Raw genomic sequence first — 23,304 nt, 5'->3', positions numbered from 1 at the left:
TATGGAAAAATGGAGCTCAAATAAAGGGTATTTGGGAGTAGACCATGAATCTGGCATCAACTTTCGGGACCAACTGTGTAGGGGAGGCCCACCACCATAACAACCCCCAAGTAGGACGTATTTGCTCACCAAGACAATTTGGGTCTTCAAGACTGTGGAGCTCGTTATTCATAGTTTTTAGAGCCAGCCCATAACCCAAACCTGACATATTTGCTGGCTTTTTCAATGAGGGGTTTATTTGAATGGTATTTGAGATTAGAAAACGAATTCGATATCCAATTTTAAGGCCAATAACAATATGGGATTTAAATATATGAGAATATGCTGATATATTGTGAAGGCTTAGTGATTGGGGGACCACCCCACTCCCCAAAACACCCCTAAATCGGGCATATTTACCGACCATGTCAATGTGGGGCTTAAATGAGAGGTATTGGGGGCCAGAGCATGAATTGATACCCACTTTCGGGACCAATTTTTGGGGGTCTCCCCCTTTCCCATAATACCCCACAAACAGCTAATTTTTACTGACCATCGCAATATGGGGTTCAAATAAAGGTATTTGGGAATAGAATACGAATTTGATATCTACAATAAATGTAGGACCATGTATTTAGGGCATCACACCTTCCCCAAAACACCCACCAAAGGTTAAAAATTTTTCGACCATGCCAATATGTGGCTCAAATGAAAGGTATTTGAGATTAGAAAACGAATTTGACAACTTATTTTGGGCCATGTGTTTGGGCGACGCCTCATCGTGTAAACTCCCCTAAACCAATGCCAATATGAGGTTTAAATAAATGGTATTTGAAAGAAGAGCACGATGCTGATAGTTTTTCAGGGCCAAGTGTCTGGAGGACCACCTCATCCCCGAAAACACCCCTAAATCAGTTATCATGAGAATATCGGGTTGAAATAAAGTATTTTAAGAATGGAGTACACCTTACATCCAAACTTAAATTCGTAGACCAATAAAGATCAAGGCACTTATATTGTTAAACTGTTTGTCAAGCGATATACAACTTTCGTAGCATGGTTTTTCACTTAAAGCTCTTTAATTGTCGAAAATAAATATTTCAAGGAAAATTTTGTTCCATATAAAGTTAAAGAAGGCGCAGCGGAGCGGGCCCGGACAAGCTAGTATGATATAAAGATTCTTCCTTAAATTTATGTACGAGTTTGCATGGATGGAGAGTATAGCCGTCGTATGAACCACGAACTACATGAGCTGTACGACGTCAACGTTAGCATAGTTAAATGTATCAAAATACAACGGTAGCATTGGCTAGGCCATGTTTTCAGAATGCATGAAGAAGCTCCAGCGAAAAAGTTTTTTAAAGGCGACCATTGTGGTATACGCAAACCGAGACGACCAAAACTGCGATGGAAATATTAAGTGGTGAAAGACACTTTGAAACTATATGTCAGAGATTAGACAAGTAGCGCAAAAGATCGAGGCGCTTGGATAGCTATTTCAAGTTCCGCTAATGGGAAAGATGTTCTGTCATAGCCGATTAAAGTAAAGTAATATGAAGAAGAAACAAGTAATGAGTGAGCACCTTTTTTTGTGCCTTTATTCCCTCCATGCCTGTTTTCCCTTTATTTGTCATCCTTCAGTCCTGTAAAAGCTTGAATTGGCTGACGGATCATCAGGATGGATCAGTTTTCTGAAGTTTGTGCTATCTTAACTTACTGTAGTGCATGTCTATCCATCTCCATCGTCGTTTTCTTTTACCTTCTTCTAGGGTGAACACAATGGACATAAAGTCGTTTCTAAGTGAAGCGGCTAGTTACCGAGATTTGTCCCGTGCCTTCCACCCTAACCTAATGCATTATTTCGTTGAAATTTGGTAGAATACGTTTTATATTCTCCTCCTCGATATCTTGGCCAAATAGGGTCCACAATGGTCACAAGGGCGCATATTTGTGGGCCTAACATTAAATTTAAAATGGGTGTTGTATTAAATCCTTAAACATTTGTATATTGTAAGACCTGCCATATAGTCCAATATGTTATACAACATTAAAGAATTCTCCTAAATTTGAAACATTCCCAGTTAATGTTGAAAACTTTTTAAAAAAAAAAATCTTTTCTATTCAAACATTCATTATTACTTCGTTGCAATATTTGCCAATAAAACTTTAAAAATTTTTCGCCCAAAAAGTTCGTTCAATTTCCACGAAAAATAATTCTGTAGTTCAGACATGATGTGAAATAGCAGATGAGTTAAAAAAAAAGATACCCCTAAATCCATGGACCAATTAAATTGTTAAAACAACATGTTTGGCTTATAAACAAAAAGTTTTGGGCTGTGGAAAAAAGAAAGACTAACAACCCATGACCACTATAAAAATTTGATTCAAAAGGCTTTTGATTCCATTGAATTGCATAAAACCGGCTGGGATTTCTATACAATGCCATTTCCAAGGTCGCTTTGACATTTGGGACTGTTGTTTTTCTGGGTCAATGCAATAGTTCATAGAATTGAAATAGTTCATCGAATCGAATTGAATTGTGTTTGGGAAATTTTACCTCTTTGGCATGCAATAAGAGCTTGTATGGCTAACATTTTTATTTCGAAACTATTTTTAATTAAGTACTTTGTTTGTGTTTGGGGTCAAACTAAGGGTTTTGCCTTTCGAAATAAAAAATCAGAGGGAGAATTAGGTTTAAAATTCAATGCTGTTGTAATGGTTTATTGTGTTTGTTGCTCATTTCATTATTTATAAGTAGTAAATCGAATTCAGTCTTTTGTTGTAGGTAAATTTAGATAGACAATTGTACATGTAGCATTAAGTAGTTAATTTCTTTTAGGATGAAGTAGCACAATTTATTCTTAGCTTAAGTAGCGAATTTTACTTTTAGTTTTGGATAGGAAATTTTAACTTTAGCTTTAAGTAGGAAAATTTAATTTTAGAGGGTAAGTAGGTTATTTCACATTTTGATTTTGGGTCTAAGGATACAGGAATTTGTTGATGGTGTGTAGAGTGGCCCGCACTTGTGTTTATTTTTGGTGTCCCGCACTTTGATGGTTTAACCATGTGTTGTGTTGATTTTGGGTCTTCTTGTGGGTTTATGTTGTATCTTAGTGTCTTCTTCACGTCTGAAAACTGAGTTTGTTAATTTTTGTTTCACTGTTTGTAATGTTCTTTTCTTTAACGATTGTTTATATGTATATATGTAAGATCACTTTTTTGCTTTTCACTTCACTTGGGTTCACTTTGAGGGGGAGAGAATACGATGCGCGGGTTTGAGATTTAAAAGCGAGACTGATCTTTTTCTGGTTGTTGCTTGTCACTTGGACCCCGCGAAAACGGTCAACTTTCCAAGCTACAAGCAACAATTCCAGGTAAACAAATATGAAGTCAAGGCGGAATCAGCGATTAAGAACTTACTTCAATGTACCGTTATGCACAGTGGGTCATGTGCATACGTGAACGCATGTCTGCACATGGGTGCACATGACTTCATGTTCAAACGTACTTTGAACATTCTCCCCCTCCAAGTGACGAAGTGACATCTTACCTTTTTAATCCTGGTTTCTTGCCTGTGAGGTGACTGGGCCGACGAACACGTATCCCCAATCTGTCTCCTGGGCGAAGACGGCTCCCAATCCGGGTTGTACAACACCACTCCTCCGGAGGTGGGCGTAGGCATCGGCCCCTACCTCTACATCGGTTGGTTCGTTGCCTCTAGGGTCAGCATCTGCCAAAGAAAGGGATCTTAGGCTGCTTGTGGGGTCGGGAATGATGGGATCTGAATAGGGTCGTCGCGGCAAATCCCGGGTCACCACTGCCCGGATGGTATACATGGTCCTCCTCGACGCATGCCTTGACCGAAGTCTTATTGTTGCCAGACGGTGCCCTCTGCGCTCTCTCGTTGGTATCCCCAGGCGAGTTACTGTGGCTGCCGCGATTCGGGTGATGGTCGATGCCTGGCACAAAAGTACCCGTACCCCAGCCCAATCGTCCTGCTCCTCGGGTGCCAATTCCACCATCGCCGTGGGTACAAAAACAGTGGCCCGGCTGTAAGGTATCTCGACCGGGGGAGGGCCTTGGACGATGGGCATCTGGTTGGCTGGTTCGATTGCAAGTTGCCGTGGGTTGGCAATCTCCATTGGGGGCGGGCTGTAGCTGCCATATGTCTCCCTAAGCTGTGGGGCTCCATGCAGCATTGTGTGATGGCGGTAGTCGCATGTTCGGCAGGCAGTGACCACGGGGCAGTCTGGGGCCAGATGGCTGCGCGCCAGACAGTTCCGACAGTAACTCCGTCTCTCAACTGTCTCGTATCTCTGATACGGTGTCATTTGCCGGAACCGCGGGCATGACCGTATGGCGTGGTCCTCCTGGCAGAGGCCACAGGCATACTGCCAAGATGCGGGGCGATACCTGGGTTCCCGTGGGTCGAAGCGAGGGCGTGTGGGTCTGGCGGGTCGTGGGGACTCTGGGCGAGGTAAATATCCGGCCATTATCTGTAACCAAATTCTCGTGAGTACCGTGTTTTGATGTGATTATGAATTGCTAGGGGTGTCTGAGAATAATTTGACAATCTTAGTTATGGGTCGACTGACTATGCCATTGGAAGTTCGAATATCTACAACTCGAGTGTTCTGATCAACACCGGGGTATGTTTTAAAAACTCGTCCTAACTTCCACTCGGTGGGATATCTCTCATCCCTGATGACAACTAAATCATTGACCTGTATGTTATCTTGCTGATACTTCCATTTGTATCTACGGTGAAGCTCATTTAAGTACTCTGACTTCCACCTCTGACAAAAGTTTTGGGATATAATCTTTAATCTCTTCCACCGATTTGCAAGCGTTATGTCCTCCTCTGAGATGTCGGGTTCTGCCGGGGTCAAAAGGGAAGAGCCTATAAGGAAGTGAGCTGGGGTCAAGGGTGCTAAATCGTTAGGGTCTTCAGAAGCTGGACTAAGGGGTCGTGAATTGAGGCAGGCCTCGATACGTGCCAATATGGTTGACAGTTCTTCGAACGTGAAGTTCATTTTGGGCATAGACTTCTTAAGGTGTATCTTGAATGATTTAACTCCTGCCTCCCACAATCCCCCCATATGGGGAGCTCCTGGAGGAATAAATTTCCACTCTAAATTCTGATGAGCATGTTGCTGAATGGCGCTGCTCTGTAAACTTTTCATAAACTCTTTCTGATCTTTCTTGAGCATTTCTGCTGCGCCTATAAAATTCTTTCCATTGTCGGAATATATCTTTTCTGGGCACCCTCTCCTTCCTATGAAACGAGCTAATGCCGCCAGAAATGATTGAGTCGATAAATCACTTGTTGCTTCTAAGTGGATGGCTTTTGTCGCAAAACAAACAAATATGCAGATATAACCCTTGGTTATTAAACACGCTCGTGCTGTTAAGCTTTTGATTCCGAAGGGTCCTGCAAAATCTACCCCTGTATTCGTAAAGGGTCTGGATAAAGTAGTACGCTCGGGTGGAAGAGATGACATAATTTGGGTCTGAGTCTTTAATCGATATAGGGTACAAACTCTGCAATTGTGTATAACTTTCTTGATCAACTGTTTCAATCTGAATATCCAAAACTCCGTACGGATGAGCCGGGTCATAAGTTGATTGCCTCCGTGCATTGAGACTTTATGAACAAATTCCACTAGAAGGAGTGCAAATCGCGAATCATATGGGATTAAGATTGGATGACGTTCGCTGTACGTCAAAGCTGGCGATTGAACTAAACGACCATTGGATCTAATTACTCCTTTTCTATCTATGAAGGGGTTGAATGGTAAAAGACTACTTCTAGGTGAAAGCCTTTTCTTTTGGGTCAAAGAACTGTATTCCTCAACGAAGTAATGTTTCTGAGTTGCCACTATAAGACGCATCTTTGTGTCTATGAGCTCTGGGCTGGTTATTTCTTGCGATGAAATTTTAAGTGAGGATCTAGTTGAACCTGTGTTACGCCAGAACCTAACTGCGTAAGACAAAACACGATATGCTCTAGCTAAAGACGAAAATCGAGTCAAAGGGTCATCAAAAGTGCCTGTTGCGAATACTTTAACTTGTTTTGCTTCAAGATTAGTGTCTGTATTAACTCGGTCTTGCGGCCACTGATCATGCGGCAATTTGAGCCACTGGGGTCCCGTCCACCATAAATTATGAGATATTAAGTCGTCAGGAGAACAGCCACGACTTGCTACATCTGCAGGATTATATTCTGAGTCAACATGTTTCCAATGCTCACCACCGACGTTCTCTAATATCTCTGAAACCCTGTTACCAACGAAAGCGCTCCATGAGCATGGTGGCTTTTGTAGCCAGGCTAGAACGATTGTAGAGTCGGTCCGGAAATGGGTCGTAAACTTTGATAATCGAAGCTTAGGCACAATGGCATTTGCTAACCTTGACAACATAACTGCACCGCATAATTCTAACCTTGGCAGAGAGATTTTCTTAACTGGGGCTACTCGGGTCTTGGCTGCTAGAAGAAAAGTGTCTACAGTTTTATCGATGTGTTCAACGCGTATATAAATTGTGGCTGCATATGCGCTTTCTGACGCGTCGCAGAATCCATGTATCTCCACAATACTAGCAGGTGTAAACCGAACCCATCTTGGTATCGATACAGTGTCTATAGAATGGCTGCCTCTCACAAAGTTATTCCAGTTCATTTGAGTCACTGGCTTCAACGAGTCATCCCATTCTACCTTATCTAGCCAAACCTGCTGCATGATTAACTTGGCTACAACAATTACTGGCGCTAACCATCCACATGGGTCGAAAAACCTTGCTATCGTTGATAATACTTCTCGCTTGGTGCTCATTTGCTTTTCTTCAACTGTAGGGGCCGTAAAAGTGAAATTATCACCTGATATATTCCAACGAATTCCTAGGGTCTTTGTCGAAGAAGCTTCGGAAATATTTAACCAATCTATTGGAAGAAGCATGTCTTCATTTAAATCCTTTAACAAACGTGTGTCATTTGACGCCCATTTTCTTAGCCTGAAACCAGCTGATTCTAATGCGGAGGCTAATTCTTTCCTAGCTGCTGTAGCTTCTTCTATGGAGTGTCCGCCCGCTAATACATCATCGACATATAAATTTTCTTTAATAATTCTTGATCCTAACGGATGAGAATCTTTCACGTCTTCTGCTAACTGGAGAAGGGTCCTAATCGCTAAAAATGGGGCGCAATTTATGCCGAAGGTAACAGTTAAGAGTTCGTAATCCTCAATTGGGTGGTTTTCTGATTTGCGAAAGAGGATCCTTTGAAATGCTGTTTGATTGGGGTCTACTAAGATCTGACGATACATCTTTGTCACGTCTGCATTGAAGACGTACTTAAAAAATCTCCAGTTCAACACTTGTACGACAAGGTCTTGCTGAAGTATGGGTCCTGTATGTAAGATATCATTAAGACTTTTCTTGTTTGATGTTGGGCTAGATGCGTTAAAAACCACTCTAAGTTTTGTGGTAACCCTATCTGGTTTGATAACTGCATGGTGAGGTAAGTAGTAGTGAGGGGTCTTGTATACGCTGTTTGGGTCTACCTTCCTCATGTGTCCTAATTCCAAATACTCTAATATGGCTGCATCATAATGTGCTTTAATATCTGGGGTCTTAGACAACTTTTTCTCCATTCTATGAAACTGTGCCAATGCGATGTTCCTAGATGAACCGATCTCTGAACAGCTTTTAAAAGGTAAAGTTACGATATACCTCCCCGCCTCATTACGTCGTGTTGTATTTTTGTAATTATTTTCGCAATAAATATCTTCTGCTGACCTCAAAACCTTTTTTGGGGTCTCTTCCACCTCCCAAAAGCGAGTGATTATCTTTTCTAATGATGATGCACTATAAAGTGTGATTTGTCTGTCGGATTTAGGGTCTTCCGTAATGGGTCCTCCTATGATCCACCCAAAAACGGTGTCCTGCGCTAAAAGTGATCCACAGGATTTCATAGTACCGCCTTTTGTGTATATAAGGGGTCCAATATCTAATCCGATTAACATGTCCACGGGTCGACTTTCAAAGAATCGAGGGTCCGCGAGACTAAGGTGTGCAAAATCTCCAAATTGATTTTGCCTTAAATCGTGTGTTGGTAAATGAGAAGGTAGGGTCTTTAAGACTGGTGCCCAAACCTCCAGCTCAAAACTAGGATTTACTCGTGAGCAAAGATTGAAGACGCAAGCTTTTGTCGATGTTTCAGAAACTGCGTCGCTTAAACCTGTGACGTGAATTAAATTCTTAACTGTTGGAAGTTGTAGTTTGTTTCTAATTTTCTCTGAAATGAAAGTTGATTGTGACCCAGGATCGATGATTGCCCTGGCATCATATCTATGTCCTCTAGATTTGATTTGAACTATTGCTGTGAACAAAAGTGTCTCTTTGGGTTGCGGAGTGGGTCTGATTTCCTGAAGTGTCAAAGTCGTTGAACAAGGTGCTTCTAAACAAGGTGTGGACTGTATATTTGGCGATACCGATGGTTGTACTAGGGTGGTTAAAGCGGCAGCACTGGTACTAGGGCGTGCGTATTCGCTAACCGGTTGAGCTAGGGTGGTAGGATCAGTAGCACTGGTGCTAGGTCGTGCTTCCTGTCTACCGGGTTGAACTAAAGTGTTGAGAGCGGCAGCACTTGTGCTGGGTCGTGCTCCGTCTCGTTGGAGTGTGCCTGTTGTAGGGTACTGGGTCTGGTTGCCTTTATGTATCAAACTGTGGTGTCGTTGACTACATTCCCTACAACTAAAACGACTTTTACACTCCCTGACTCCATGATCCGAAGAAAGGCAGTTATAGCAAAGATGACTGGTCTTAACAATGTTTATTCGATCGTTGATCGACCTTTCTAGAAATTGAGGACATTCTCGCAAAGAATGATTGGATTTACAAAGTTGACAAACCGGTTTGTTATTCTGAGCATTATAGTGTGATTGTGTGTTGTTGCTGGGTCTTGAGCCCGTGTTCTTGAAATTGGGATTTACATTTGTTTGAAAACTATTAACTCGCTTTTCCCGCTTATCGTACTCCGATCTGGGTTGATTATATCTCGAATATTGTGGCTTGATATTGCCGACTGATTCTAGGGTCTTGAATTTATGGGTCAAAAATACATCTAGTTGATTCCACGATGGAAGAGACGAACAATCTGCTAGGCTGCTTTCGAATTCTTCTAAAAATATTCTTGGTAGTTTGGTTGACACAAGATAAACTAAGATTGGGTCCCATCCCCCCGTTTCTACTTCAAGGGTCTGTAAAGTTTGGGTACAACTACCTATAGTGCGCTGTAATTTCTGGATTGTTGACGCGCTATCAACGGAAACCGAAGGTAAATTAAAAAGAGCTCGCAATTGCTCATTTACCTGCATGCGTTTATTTTCGTACCTATGAACGAGATTTCTCCACGCTATGTCGAAACCCTCATGGGTCAGTGGAACATTGGAAATTATTTCGCGGGCTTCTCCTGCTGTTTTCTGGGTTAAGTGAAACAACTTCTCGACTTTACTTAATTTTGAATTGTTAATGTAAATTGCTGAAAATAAATCCCTAAAGGTAGGCCATTCGCGATATCCCCCTTTAAAAACATCTGTGTCACAGGGCGGCAATCTTAGAGCTGGTGAAAAATCATTAGTGTCTCGCTGTTGGGTCATCGATATTCTCTCCTGTTTTTCTTGATCTTGTTGCTCGTTAAGGGCCAAAATTTCTCCGTTAAGAGAGCTTAAACACCGTTTATAAGTTTCTAGTGCCTGTTTGTAGCTATTTCGAAGCTTAGGTTTATCTATAGGTGTCTCATCCTTTTCCGGAATGCGATCCCTACAATCTAAGTATGCCTTCTTGATTTGATCCCATAAAGAATTGAGTTCTACCCGCGTGATTTCTAACGAATGTATATTATCATCCGACTTAGCCGCGGAGTAAACGGTCTCAAAATCCACTAAATCATCCACACAGTTTACAAATCTTTCGCGTAAATTCTTATCCATTTTGTAATTGGCTTGTATATGTTTTAAATAGGGTCAAAAAACTATAAATCCAAGGAAAATTTTACAACAAAATGTCCAAAAAAAAAACTGGTTATTTGTAGAAATCAAATCTATTTCAAAAAAACCTAATGCGAGAAAAAAAAATGTGTGTCTTGATGATGGGTCAAATATCTAAGGGTCAAATTAATTTGGGTCAAAATTAATTGGGTCAAAATTTATCAGACAACCGAATTAGCGATTCATAATCAGAAAACGATCAAAAACAATATTAAAGTACGCTGGGTAAATGTATGAACTTTTCCTTTTTTGAAAAAAAGGTTATGTATGACGTAATACCCAAGCGCACTTTAATAGAAAAACAAAATGGTACTCACTTTGAAGCTTCTTTTTTGATGTGTGTGTATGTGTGTGTGTGTGTAGGTGGGCGCTTGGCTTGGATCCAGAATTGTGTGTTGGCGCCTTTTGCAATTTTTGTAGCTTTGTGTCGTTAGAGTTTTTGATTTTGTTGTTTTAGTGTTTTTGATTTGATGAAGTTTTGGGAATTTAACCGTTGTAGCGGGTTTTTCCGTTTTTATCCCAGAGCGTAGATTTTTTGTTTTTGTGTTTTTACACGGAACGCACGAAATTGATTTTGTTGGGGTTTTTGAAAATGCACAATATTTTATGTTTGATAGAAAAAGAAAGAATTAGTTTGGGATAAAATTTACAAATTTATCGAGCAACCCATAATTCTGTTTTAACACTTTAATTTGTTTTTTAAGTTAAAATACTGAAAAATTTATGATTTTTAGAGAAAAAAAATTTTTCAAAATATGTAGAAAAAAATTAACATAAATTTTGGGTTGGACGATAAATTGTTAAATTTTTCAATTTTTTAGCTCTTTTTTTCCATTTTAACACAAAGAAACTTCTTTCAACAATTTAAAAATTTTTTGATTTTTATAATTTTTTTTGAAATTCCACTTTTTTCCACTTCTGTTCCACTGTGCGGGTCACTTTACGTTTTTTGGGTCTTTTGCACACTTCTTTTTTGATTTACCACAACTTCTAATGATTTTGGGGTCAATTTTTTGCACATTAAAATTTAATTAATTATTTTTATTTTTACACGGGTCACCCTGTTAATTTAATTAGTTTTTGTTTTATTTGAGTCTTTATGTACTTTAATTGTCACTTTGCAATTTGGTTATTATTTTCTTTTGTTATTTCGTTTTGATCTTCATTTGGTTGGAATATTTTATCAAATTTTCAATAAAATAAATGCCACAACCAAACGAAGAACACTGAGAGCCGCTATATATTTTTTAATTTGTGATTTGTGTATTATTTTGTTTTTAATAAATTGCCAAAACTGATCTTTTATGTGTTTTGATATTTTTGTGTTGGCCGTCCGTCCATACGTGTATGTATGTACGGTTGTGTGTAACCAACCCTTTTTTCGCACTTTTCTCTATTTCATTTGCTTTTAATTGTTGGGTCACTGCACTTTTGTTGTTGCGAATTTTTTTGTGTTTCGGTCACTGGGTCTTTTGAAATGAAAATGAATTATTTTTGGGCACAAAACAGAAAAATTTTTTTTTGATTTTTGGTTTTTTAATTATTTAAAAAAACCACTTATCCGGTTCGAAGGACCAAATGTTTGGGGTCAAACTAAGGGTTTTGCCTTTCGAAATAAAAAATCAGAGGGAGAATTAGGTTTAAAATTCAATGCTGTTGTAATGGTTTATTGTGTTTGTTGCTCATTTCATTATTTATAAGTAGTAAATCGAATTCAGTCTTTTGTTGTAGGTAAATTTAGATAGACAATTGTACATGTAGCATTAAGTAGTTAATTTCTTTTAGGATGAAGTAGCACAATTTATTCTTAGCTTAAGTAGCGAATTTTACTTTTAGTTTTGGATAGGAAATTTTAACTTTAGCTTTAAGTAGGAAAATTTAATTTTAGAGGGTAAGTAGGTTATTTCACATTTTGATTTTGGGTCTAAGGATACAGGAATTTGTTGATGGTGTGTAGAGTGGCCCGCACTTGTGTTTATTTTTGGTGTCCCGCACTTTGATGGTTTAACCATGTGTTGTGTTGATTTTGGGTCTTCTTGTGGGTTTATGTTGTATCTTAGTGTCTTCTTCACGTCTGAAAACTGAGTTTGTTAATTTTTGTTTCACTGTTTGTAATGTTCTTTTCTTTAACGATTGTTTATATGTATATATGTAAGATCACTTTTTTGCTTTTCACTTCACTTGGGTTCACTTTGAGGGGGAGAGAATACGATGCGCGGGTTTGAGATTTAAAAGCGAGACTGATCTTTTTCTGGTTGTTGCTTGTCACTTGGACCCCGCGAAAACGGTCAACTTTCCAAGCTACAAGCAACAATTCCAGGTAAACAAATATGAAGTCAAGGCGGAATCAGCGATTAAGAACTTACTTCAATGTACCGTTATGCACAGTGGGTCATGTGCATACGTGAACGCATGTCTGCACATGGGTGCACATGACTTCATGTTCAAACGTACTTTGAACAGTTTGAATTAATGTAAACATCATTGTAGTGTTTTATTGCCAGGAGAGAAAAAAGGATAATAAAAAAGTAATCTGTGCATGAATTGTTAAAAAGAGAAAAAAAAGGATAACAAAAAAGTAATCTGTGCACGAATTGTTATGTATTTAGCCATGTTATTGATGAAGTTAACTGCAACTTTGTTGTCAAGACTTTATTAAGTTATCAAGGGGCGCTTAAGTGATTAGAAAGTCAATAATATTGCCCCCAACCATAGGGTGGAAGGTATATTCCTTCATGAAAAATCACAACCGGCTATTGTTGGCGAACTCAAACACCTCAAGATGAACAAAAAGTATGTGTATCGCATCATAAATCCTTATAGCGTTGCCAAGGGCCATGGTGGTCGCCAAAAACCAAAACTGCAGAAACAGCTAAATTGATTCGGCTAGTGAAAAGAAATCCTGGCAGTAGTGGGCAATCTTATTGATAAAAGACAGAAAAAAGGGGTGACATTCATTGAAAAAAGGGGTTAGGTTAGGTTTAAGTGGCAGTCAGGCATCAGATTCACATAGACGTTTTCGTCCATTTTGATACCACAGGAACAGAAGAAGGAAGAAGCCTTCTTGTTCCTTAAAGGGTTACTATTTAAGGTATTTGTGAGTAGAAAGCAAAACTAATGACCAATTTTATAGCCAACAGTCTTGGGTCCACAAACATTTCATTAAGGAACTTGGCGCAAACTTCTCACTTATTGATATAAGTGCCGTGCGATTCAAGTTTGAGCTCAATGATAAGGTACCTCTTTTTTATAGTCGATAAGGAACAGCGTGCCGCAGTTTGACACCACTTTAGGGAGACATTTTTACATAGCTGCCAAACCATTTTTTATAACCCATCACCGAAGGATGGGGGTAAATTCATTTTGTCATTCCGTTTGCAACACATCGAAATATCCATTTCCGACCCTATTCTTGATCAGCGTAAAAATATAAAACGATCTAGACTTGTCCGTGCGTCTGTCCATCTGCCTGTTTAAATCACGCTACAGTCTTTAAAAATAGATATATTGAGCTGAAATAGATTCTTTTTTTTGTCCATAAGCAGGTTAAGTTCGAAGATGGGCTATATCGGACTATATCTTGATATAGCCCCCATATAGACCGATACACCGTTTTAGGGTCTTAGACCCATAAAAGCCACATTTATTATCCAATTTTGCTGAAATTTGGGACAGTGAGTTGTCTAAGGCTCATCGATATCTTTCTTCAATTTGGTCCTAATCGGTTCAGATTTAGATATAGCTGCCATATAGACCGATCCTCCGATTTAGGGTCTTAGACCCATAAAAGCCACATTTGTTATCCGATTTTGCTGAAATTTGGGACAGTGAGTTATGTTAGGCCCTTCGACATCCTTCGTCAATTTGGCCCAGATCGGTCCAGATTTGAATATAGCTGCCATATACACCGATCCTCCGATTTAGGGTTTTAGGCCCATAAAAGCCACATTTATTGTCCGATCTTGCTGAAATTTGGGACAGTGAGTTGTTTTAGGCCCTTTGACATCCTTCGTCAATTTGGCCTAGATCGGTCCAGATTTGGATATAGCTGCCATATAGACCGATCCTCTGATTTAGGATCTTAGGCCCATAAAAGCCACATTTATTATCCGATTTTGCTGAAATTTGGGACAGCGAGTTGTGTTAGGCCCTTTGACATCCTTCGTCAATTTGGCTCAGATCGATCCAGATTTTGATATAGCTGCCATATGGACCGGTCCTCCGATTTAGGGTCATAGACCCATAAAAGCCACATATATTGTCCGATGGTGCTGAAATTTGGGACAGTGAGTTGTGTTAGGCCCTTCGACATCCTTCGTCAATTTGGCCCAGATCGGTCCAGATTTGGATATAGCTGCCATATAGACCCATCCTCCGTTTTAGGGTCTTAGGCCCATGAAAACCACATATATTGTCCGATCTTGCTGAAATTTGGGACAGTGAGTTGTGTTAGGCCCTTCGACGTCCTTCTTCAATTTGTCCCAGATCAGTCCAGATTTCGATATAGCTGTCCTATAGACCGGTCCTCCATTTTAGGGTGTTAGGCCCATGAAAGCCGCATTTATTATACGATTTATTATACGATTATTATACGATTTATTATACGATTTTTATTATACGATTTGAGACAGTGAATTGTACTAGGCTCTTCGACGTCCTTCTTCAATTTTGGACCAGATCGGTCCAGATTTGAATATAGCTGCTATATAGACCGATCTCTCGATTTAAGGTTTTGGGTCCATAAAAGGGGCATTTATTGTCCGATTTCGCCAAAATTTAGGACAGTGAGTTAAGTTAAGCCCCTTGACATACTTCTGAAATATGGTCCAGATTTGAATATAGCTATCATATAGACCGATATCTCTATTTAAGGTTTTGGGTCCATAAAAGGCGCATTTATTGTCCAATTTCGCCGAGATTTGGGGCAGTGCGTTGCGTTAGGCTTTTCGACATTTTTCTGCATCTTGGCCTAAATTTGTCCAGATTTGGATATAGCTGCCATATAAACCGATATCTCGATTTAAAGGTATGCAATTTTCACCGGATTTTGATGAAAGATGGTTAACATATATACCCGAGGTGGTGGGTATCCAAAGTTCGGCTCGGCCGAACTTAACGCCTTTTTAATTGTTTTCAAATGACACAAGTATCTCACAAATGTCTACAGCATTAGGAGGGGGTAACGCTACCAAAAATTTTCTTTCGGATGTTTTTACCAGGATTGGAACTCAGACATACGGCGTCCTATGTGGGCATGCTGACCTCTGCGCCACAATGGCCAGCCAGACCGATAATGACCATATGAAAATCAAATCAGAGGATTTTGGGAGAAGAGTACTTACATGACACACAAGGCTAGGTTTAAGTGGCAGTCTGCCATCAGACTCACTTAGACGTTTTCGTCCATTGTGACACACAAACCTGAGAGCTAATGTCTTAGTCTACGCCCCCTTCCAAAATTGCTCATGAAAATCGACTTTCGATATTCCTCCTACCAAAAATCAAACAAAATCCTTTTAAATATTTAAAAATGCCCCTAGTACCTGACAACAATTACAATTATTGTACAAACAAGAAAGTTTCTACCACAAATCACCAGGGGTATTAAAGTTTATCTAGATTAAGTGTATACACATATAAAAAAAAATAAATTAATTTAACTTGCAGATGAAGCCTGTAATCGACATTTTACATTTAAATTTAACACAAGGTAAAATCACATTAATTGCTTAAATTGCTTTCTAACCGAAAATAAGCAAAGTGTCCTGGGCCACTGAGAATATCCGGTTGTAAATTAGCAAGGATAGCCAAACAACAATGCACGTGTTTACAAAATCAAACGAACTTTGTTTCATTAAAATATCCTTGGCCGCATGCATACACACACATACATCTATACAACAGCTATTCCCACAAGCAAAAAAAATAGAAAAAAGGGCCAGCTCAGCCACTCAACAAGCACTAGCACAGTGAAAGGAACGAAAGGACTTATGGCCACCAAAGAAGGTTGACAGTGTATGACTGTATTAATTATTACCAAGCAAAAGGGTAAACTGTTTGCTTACAAGCCCTTATTTGTATTTTGAGAAAATAATAAATTAATTAAAATTAAAAATTAATATTTCATCGAAGCTCTTAAATTTTGCCCTAGAGAAAACCTAAAACTTCAGGCATAAGAATTGCTCTTAATATACATAGGTCATAATATATTAAAAATCTACTGTAAAGTTTAAAGTTTTTTTAGAAAATGTTTTGGGTGTTTACTTTCGATGACGTTGTCTCTGTACATCGGTCGTTTGGTCGGTCGGTCGGTCATCATTCGTCGTCTCTTTGGAGAAGCAGCAATTAAAATACTCGCACAATTTGAGGTATTTTAAAAAGTATCCAAGGATCTCTTTCTACCTTCCTACCATTGCTGTGGTGCGTCGTCTTTATTTTTGGTACAAACTTTTAATTAGTTTTGACATTCACCCAAAACCAAACTAAAATTTGCACAAAGGCCAAAGAAGGTTGTCACCAGCATTGGACTCAACCACAGGAGCCAAGCTCATGATGGTTGAATGTCAATGGAGTCAATGTATGTTTACTCATACAAAGTGTCCTATATAGAGATGTTTGTGTGGCATAAGTAGCTATTAGTTGCCTGTTTTTATCTTTTTATGAATAACAAAATGACCAATAAATGGAAATCATTAAAAAATTATTTTTAAATAATGAAATAAAAAAAAAAAAGAAAAAAAATTTGGAATCGGCAAACAATTCATTAGTAAGAAGAGAGGAAACTCATTTCACATTCATTGGTACTGTCCGGTTAAAGTTTTAACTCAATAATCAGTAGCTTCAAAATTTTAGGGAAGTCCAATTGTTTGCCACAGAGCGGCACTTTTTTTTATACCCACCACCATAGGATGGTGGCGATGGTAACACCTCGAAATATTCGTCTAAGACCCCATAAGGTATATATATTCTTGATCGTCTTGACGCCGTGAGTCGATCTAGCCATGTCCGTCCATCCGTCCGCCCTTCCGTCTGTCGAAATCACGATAGCTGTCGAACCCGTAAAACTAGCCACTTAAAATTCTGCACAGATACTTAACATTGATGTAGCTCGTTGGGGATTGCGAATGGGCTATTTCGGTTCAGATTTGGATATAGCTCTCATAAAAACCGATCTCCCGATTTGGCTGAAATTTTGCATACGATGTTCTGTTATGACTTCCAACAATTGTAGAAAGCACGGTTCAAATCGTCTATATCCTGATATAGCTTCCGATTTGTTTTCTTAAGCGTGAGGCTGAAATTTTGCATACCGTGTTCTGTTATGAATTCCAACAACTGTGCTAAGTCTTTTTTTCGTAGCCCATCTCGATAGCCTTCGCTGTGACCTTTCCATAATATCGCTGAATAAGCGATCAATGTTTCTCTCATGTTTTAAAGAGATTTACGTCTTTCTCCCCTTGATGTATTCCTTACTCCCCCTTTCCCGTCCTATTTTGTGTAGTGAAGTGATCACTCTTGTTCTCTTGCCACTGTACTCCCTCCGCTTAAGGCATAACATTTAGCAGTAGAGGTATTCAACAGTTACAGGAGGCTAAACTTGATTCGCATATTAGGTTGGGTTGCAAAAAGAGTGTGGATATTAATCCGCCCCATGCCACTATGGATATACACCTAACGCAGTTATCGGCTTGTGCGCTCTAAATACTAAAAAGTTGCCTCGAAAAAGAAAATCTAGCTTAGGAATTCCGTGCTACTTACAAAATCCTTAATTGCTTTCCATACTGCGCCCCTTAGATGGTTTATGCCTGGTATTTTGTCCCCATCTAAGTACCGGTGTCTGTACGCCGCAAAAGCCTGGCAATAACTTAGGAAATGCTTAAACGTCTCTTCATCTTCCCCTACGCATGCCCTACACATTCTATCACTTGTCACACCGATTTTGCATAAGTGAGCTTGCAGTCCTATGTGTCCTGTTATGATACCGAAAGTATTACTGACCATTTTCTTACTTCCTTTCATCAATAGCCTCGCCTTCCCACGATCCCGATCTCCCCATAGGATTTTCGCCGTTTTATCGACCGCTTCGACCGGACGGTTTCGGGTTAACCAAGTTTATTGACGGCAGTCCTCAGGTCTTCGCCGCCCTTTTATTTTCCCTCACTCCGTTATGGCCCGGCACCCAAACGATGAGAATTTTGCCATCCTTAGAGAAGGCGTTAATCTCCTTTTTACACAGCAAGACTGTTCGTGACCTTACCGTTCTGGTTGTTATTGCTCTTATGGCAATTTTGCTGTCCGTAAAGATGTTCACACTCGACGTCCTCGCGTTAGCACCACACCACTTCGAGCATTCCGTGATCGCCCGGATCTCCGCCTGCACGACCATATTATGGTCAGTCTAAAACAGATCTCAGTCTCTGCGTTCTCAATGTAAACCCCAGTCCACTCTGTCCTCTAGCTTTGATCCATCCTTGTAACATGATCTTCCAAATGGCAATACTAGGGTTCTGTCAATCCAAGACTGTGCCTCGCACTCGACTTCAAGGTTCATCTCATGTATCCGATCGGAAACCTCTTCCCTTCCTTCCAGGTTTCCTATCGTCGCCTCGATTATACCGCTATGGTATGAGCTGCTCCCATGCTCAATCCATTCTCCCATCGCCTTTAGTCTCATAGCCGCAGTGGCTGCCTCACATTTAATCTGTATGTCAAATGGTCGGATATCTAGAATAGTCTCCATTGTCCTAATGGGCGTCGTCCTCATTACTACGCCTATGCCAAGACAACGTGTTCTCTGAACCTCCATAGCAGTCTACCAAATTACTGAGGCGTAAGTAAGTATTGGTCTAATCACGCTCCTGTGGAGCCAGTGGACTATTCTCGGACTCAATCCCCATTTCGAGTCTACGGCCCGTCTACATGCTGCCCAACATATGGGAGCCTTCTCAGTACGCTCCTGAATATAACACTTCCAATTCAGTTTCCTGTCCAAGATCACACCTAAGTATTTGACCTTGTCAGATATCGAAATCGTTTCCTTGAGGAAACTTGGTGTGTTAAATTGACCCACCTACGTCTTCCTCCCAAACAGGCATACTTCAATCTTCTCTGATTTAACATGGGTCTAGCGAAGTCGTATGCCATTACCAAACCCCTTTCGGCCTTTATGCATAGCTCGTTCGGATCCTTACCCCTTAGAAGTATTATAACATCGTCTACGTAGCAGACGGTTTCTAGTCCCTCCTAAGTCAGCATGTGTAATAGGTCATTTATGGTGGTCACCCATTGGCATACGACTCTAGCAACGTTGTATGCCATTTCCAAAACCCTTTCGGCCTTTCTGCATAGCTCGTTCGGATCCCAACCCCTTGGAAGTATTATAACATCGTCTGTGTAGCAGGCTGGTTTAAATCCCTCCTAAGTCAGCATGCGTAATAGGTCATTTATGGTGGTCACCCATTGGAGTGGCGACAAAATGCCCCCTAGTGTTGTGCTCTGTGCCAATTTCTCACTTATGTATATGTCATGGGACCCACAATTTATCCACCTGTTCCTTAGCATATGGTATATCCAGTCTCTAGGGACCGTGTCCACCCTGTACTGGTATAAGGATTCGATCAGTGTGTCGGATCAAAGGATTTTTCTATTTTATGCACAACCTCGTGGAGGGCAGCCTCCATCGGTCTTCCCTTGATCTAAGCATGCTGTTTGTATTTGATCAGTCTGCTAGGTATCCTTCTCTTTATCATGGCATCCACACAATAATATGGCATTCCACGGTTTTGAGTAGAATGGACGTAAGGCTTATAGTTCTCTAGGCTTTCTGTGTAGCATAACATGCCTTGCCGGGCTTGGGTATATATATACCACACTTGCTTCCTTCAAGGCTTTCGGAAAATATGCAAGTCCTTGGCATGCTGTGAAAATATTAGACAGATGGGGCGCCAGATAGTCAGCCTCCTTCTGTAGCAACGCCGGAAATATTCCATCTGGGCCGGGTGACTTAAATGGTTTGAAGCACCTTGAGGATTCGTTCACCATAAATTCTGTAATGATATCCTTCGATTGATTATCATTCCAAGATTCCGGTATCTCCGTGAGTCCCCTCGTATCCTGTGGAAAATTGATTTTCATCAAAAGCCTCAACATGTGCTCCGTTGTCACTGTTCTCACTCCCATGTCGTCTACTAACGTTTCAGTTTGGACATGGGTTTTTGGAGAAACATTTTGTAATCTTTCCATCGACCCGTTCGCAGGAAAGCTTCCAGGAAGCACATTTTGTCGCTATGGTCATCTTTTTGTATTCCTTGAGCCGTATGTAGTACACATCCCAATATACTTCCACTTTGTTACGGCGTGCTATGTTGAAAAGTCTGCGGACTTCTTTCCCAATATTTCGGATCACTCCGGTCATCCAGGGTTTTTCTTTCCTTTCCGAAGAGGACAACTTTCTTCGAAAGACCCCACCAGTGCCGTCGTAATCCACACTTGCTTCCTTCATTGCTTTCGGAGCATATGAAAGTCCTTGGCATGCTCTGGAAATATTGGCCAGATGGGGCGCCAGATAGTCGCGCCTTCTTCTGTAGTAACGTCGGAAATATTCCATTTGGGCCGGGTGACTTAAACGGTTTGAAGCACCTCGAGGATTCCTTCACCATACATTCTGTAATGATAATCCTTCGATTGATCATTATTCCAAGGTTCCGGTGTCTCCGTGAGTACCGTCGTATCCTTTGGAAAATGGATTTTCATCAGAAGCCTCAACTCCGTTGTCTCCGCTCTCACTCCCATATCGTCTACTAACGTTTCAGTTTGGACATGGTTTTTTGGAGAAAACTTGTTCATCTTTTAATCGACCTGTTCGCAGAAAAGCTTTCAGGAGGCACATTTTGCAGCTATGGTAATCTTTTTGTATTCCTTGAGCCGTGTGTAGTACACATCCCAATATACTTCCGCTTTGTTACGACGTGCTCTGTTGAAAAGTCTGCTGATTTCTTTTCCAATATTGCGAATCTGCCCGGTCATCCAGGGTTTTTCTTGGGCTGATTTCCTTTCCCGAAGAGAACAACTGTCTTCGAAAGATCTCACTAGTGCAGTCGTAATCCTGTTGACATTTTTGTCAATGTCTTCTACGCTTGGAGGCCATCGTAGCGCAGAGGTTAGCATGTCCGCCTATGACGCTGAACACCTGGGTTCGAATCCTGGCGTGACCATCAGAACAAGTTTTCGGCGGTGGTTTTCCCCTCCTAATGCTGGCAACATTTGTGAGGTCCTATGCCATGTAAAACTTCTCTCCAAAGTAAAACTTCTCTCCAAACTTGAATCGGACTGCACTCATTGATATGTGAGAAGTTTGCCCCTGTTCCTTAGTGGAATGTTCATGGACATTTTTTTTTTCTTCTACGCTTGGACAATCCAAATTATCTTGTCCAAGTCTTCTTCTGAGTAGTCTTCCGAATTTTGTCCAGTTGGTTTTTAACTTATTACGGAAGCTTATTGGATTTGGCGCTGGCCGTGCTTTCTAAACCTAACACAGCGATGGTCAGAGAAAGAGTGTTCCATGGAGACGCTCCAATGCTGAACCTCATCGATTATATTTTCCGCACATATTGTCACATCTAATACCTAATCCTGTTAACAAAGGTATTGGTGTTACCAATATTAAATGTTATTAGGTCTTTAGTATTCAAGAACTCTGCCAGGATTTGGCCCCGCTTATTAGTGCTGGTACTTCCCCACGAAATGTGGTGAGAATTCGCATCATACCCTATTAGTATTTCGTTTCCCTTATGACTCCCATACAGATTTTGGTCAGAATTTAATTTAAAGCATTTTAATTTAATTTCTACCGCATTCCCAATGTGGTGTAGGGTATCAAAAAGTCGGCTATATCCGACTTAAGTCCATCCTTGCTTGTTTTTAATTTAATGTTCTTTAAAATTTGTCATAATTTTCTTTCTTTAATTTTAGTTTAAATATATCTGGTTTGCTTTGCTCCTTCCCTCCTCTCTTTACCTTTCGTAATGTGAGCTGTTTTCTCGGAATGTCTAAACCAAATTTTCCCTTTGTAAACATTTAGCATTCTAACATAATTACCCATACCATGCGGACATGCAAACAGAGAATCCTTTCTTGTCCTTACACACTCCCTCAATTGCACCCTGTGGTGTTGTTAATGTTTGACAACATTTGTCCTTCAATTCCTTACTGTTGTTTGATGTAATTATTACAAATCTTCCCAGGATATTTGTCCAAGCATTAGAATAATGCTGATGTTGATTGAACGCAACACCATTTCTGGACAATGGCAATTTGGCCACATCCTTATTTAGTGTATATGTGAGTGAGTGTGTGTCATCAAAAAGTGGTGTTGTTATTGCATTAAGCCAAATATGCCCGAAATGTGCTCCAATGGACCACTAAAAGATCAACTCTTGAGCAGTTGTTGACATAGTAAATAGGAATTGTTTTTGGGGTCAAATACTTTTGTCGTTGATTTTGTCCTTCTATGTTCTTTCTTTCGGTTGGTATAATTAATTTCATCATTGTCCTCTTGTCCTAAATTGTTGACTGTCAGACAATGATTGTTGTCATCACCACCATTGATTTTGTCATGGACATGACTTAAACTCCTTTTATTGGATGTGGGTACATGCGGTTTTGTGGTTAAAGTCCACTCACTATGTGACAACATTGATTGGGAAAAATGCTTCCGGACAGATTTTGAAATGGAATCAATGTGTTGGCTGTGAATGCAGTTCTGCTTTATATACATGTTGTATGGTAGTTGGGTTAAGAAGGCCGGGAATATTTCCATTGGAGCATTGGAATGCCACAGGAAATTGCGAGTTACTAAAATCGTTAATTCAGATAAGTTTTATAGAAAAATATCATCTTTAATGGATACGGACCTACAAGTCTATCTGGCCGCTAATAGTAGTAACCTTTTATATTTCTTGCCATTACTTATCCGACCACGTTTTATGCTATATGTTGCCAATGTTGTCATTTATCAACACTCCATATATGTATTCTTGTTCAATAGTTGTTGGTTTGTTGTGTCTCTGTGGGACCCCAGTGTCGGTGTATAGATGATTGCGTTTTAGTGCATGTTTCTCTTTATCCAAGCCTGGTATATTTCATGGAAATAGGTTACACTCGTATGTCACACAAGGCAACTAGAATTTCGGGTAACCCCTTAAACATACGAAAGCTTTCGAATGTCATTATTCAATGAGTCTTGCATAGATTCGTTACCTATTTGATAAGCAGAGCGGTGATT

The 23,304-nt window shown here is 40.1% G+C and overlaps 2 protein-coding genes across 3 annotated transcripts in view; one reads left to right on the top strand and one right to left on the bottom strand.

Moving 5' to 3' along the window:
• Window positions 1-23,304, top strand: part of LOC106089291 (COP9 signalosome complex subunit 7) — a 152,277-nt gene that overhangs the window by 91,734 nt on the left and 37,239 nt on the right. The window lies entirely within an intron of this gene.
• On the bottom strand, window positions 2,885-10,391 carry LOC131997793 (uncharacterized). Of its 2 annotated transcripts, XM_059369409.1 has the most exons (3): window positions 10,340-10,391; window positions 3,530-4,475; window positions 2,885-3,107 (listed from the first exon to the last, which is right to left on the bottom strand). In XM_059369409.1, exon 2 carries the CDS (start codon window positions 4,470-4,472, stop codon window positions 3,534-3,536), a length of 939 nt encoding a protein of 312 aa, XP_059225392.1. In that variant the 5' UTR covers window positions 4,473-4,475; window positions 10,340-10,391; the 3' UTR covers window positions 2,885-3,107; window positions 3,530-3,533. The 2 variants fall into 2 exon arrangements, with proteins under 2 accessions (XP_059225392.1, XP_059225391.1); XM_059369408.1 differs by lacking the exon at window positions 10,340-10,391 and having other exon boundaries at window positions 3,530-4,922.

Source organism: Stomoxys calcitrans, chromosome 5 (genome assembly GCF_963082655.1).
Source record: "Stomoxys calcitrans chromosome 5, idStoCalc2.1, whole genome shotgun sequence".
Lineage (NCBI taxonomy): Eukaryota > Metazoa > Arthropoda > Insecta > Diptera > Muscidae > Stomoxys > Stomoxys calcitrans.
The sequence above is the reverse complement of the archived record's forward strand: the minus strand, read 5'-3'. Positions and strand labels throughout refer to the sequence as shown.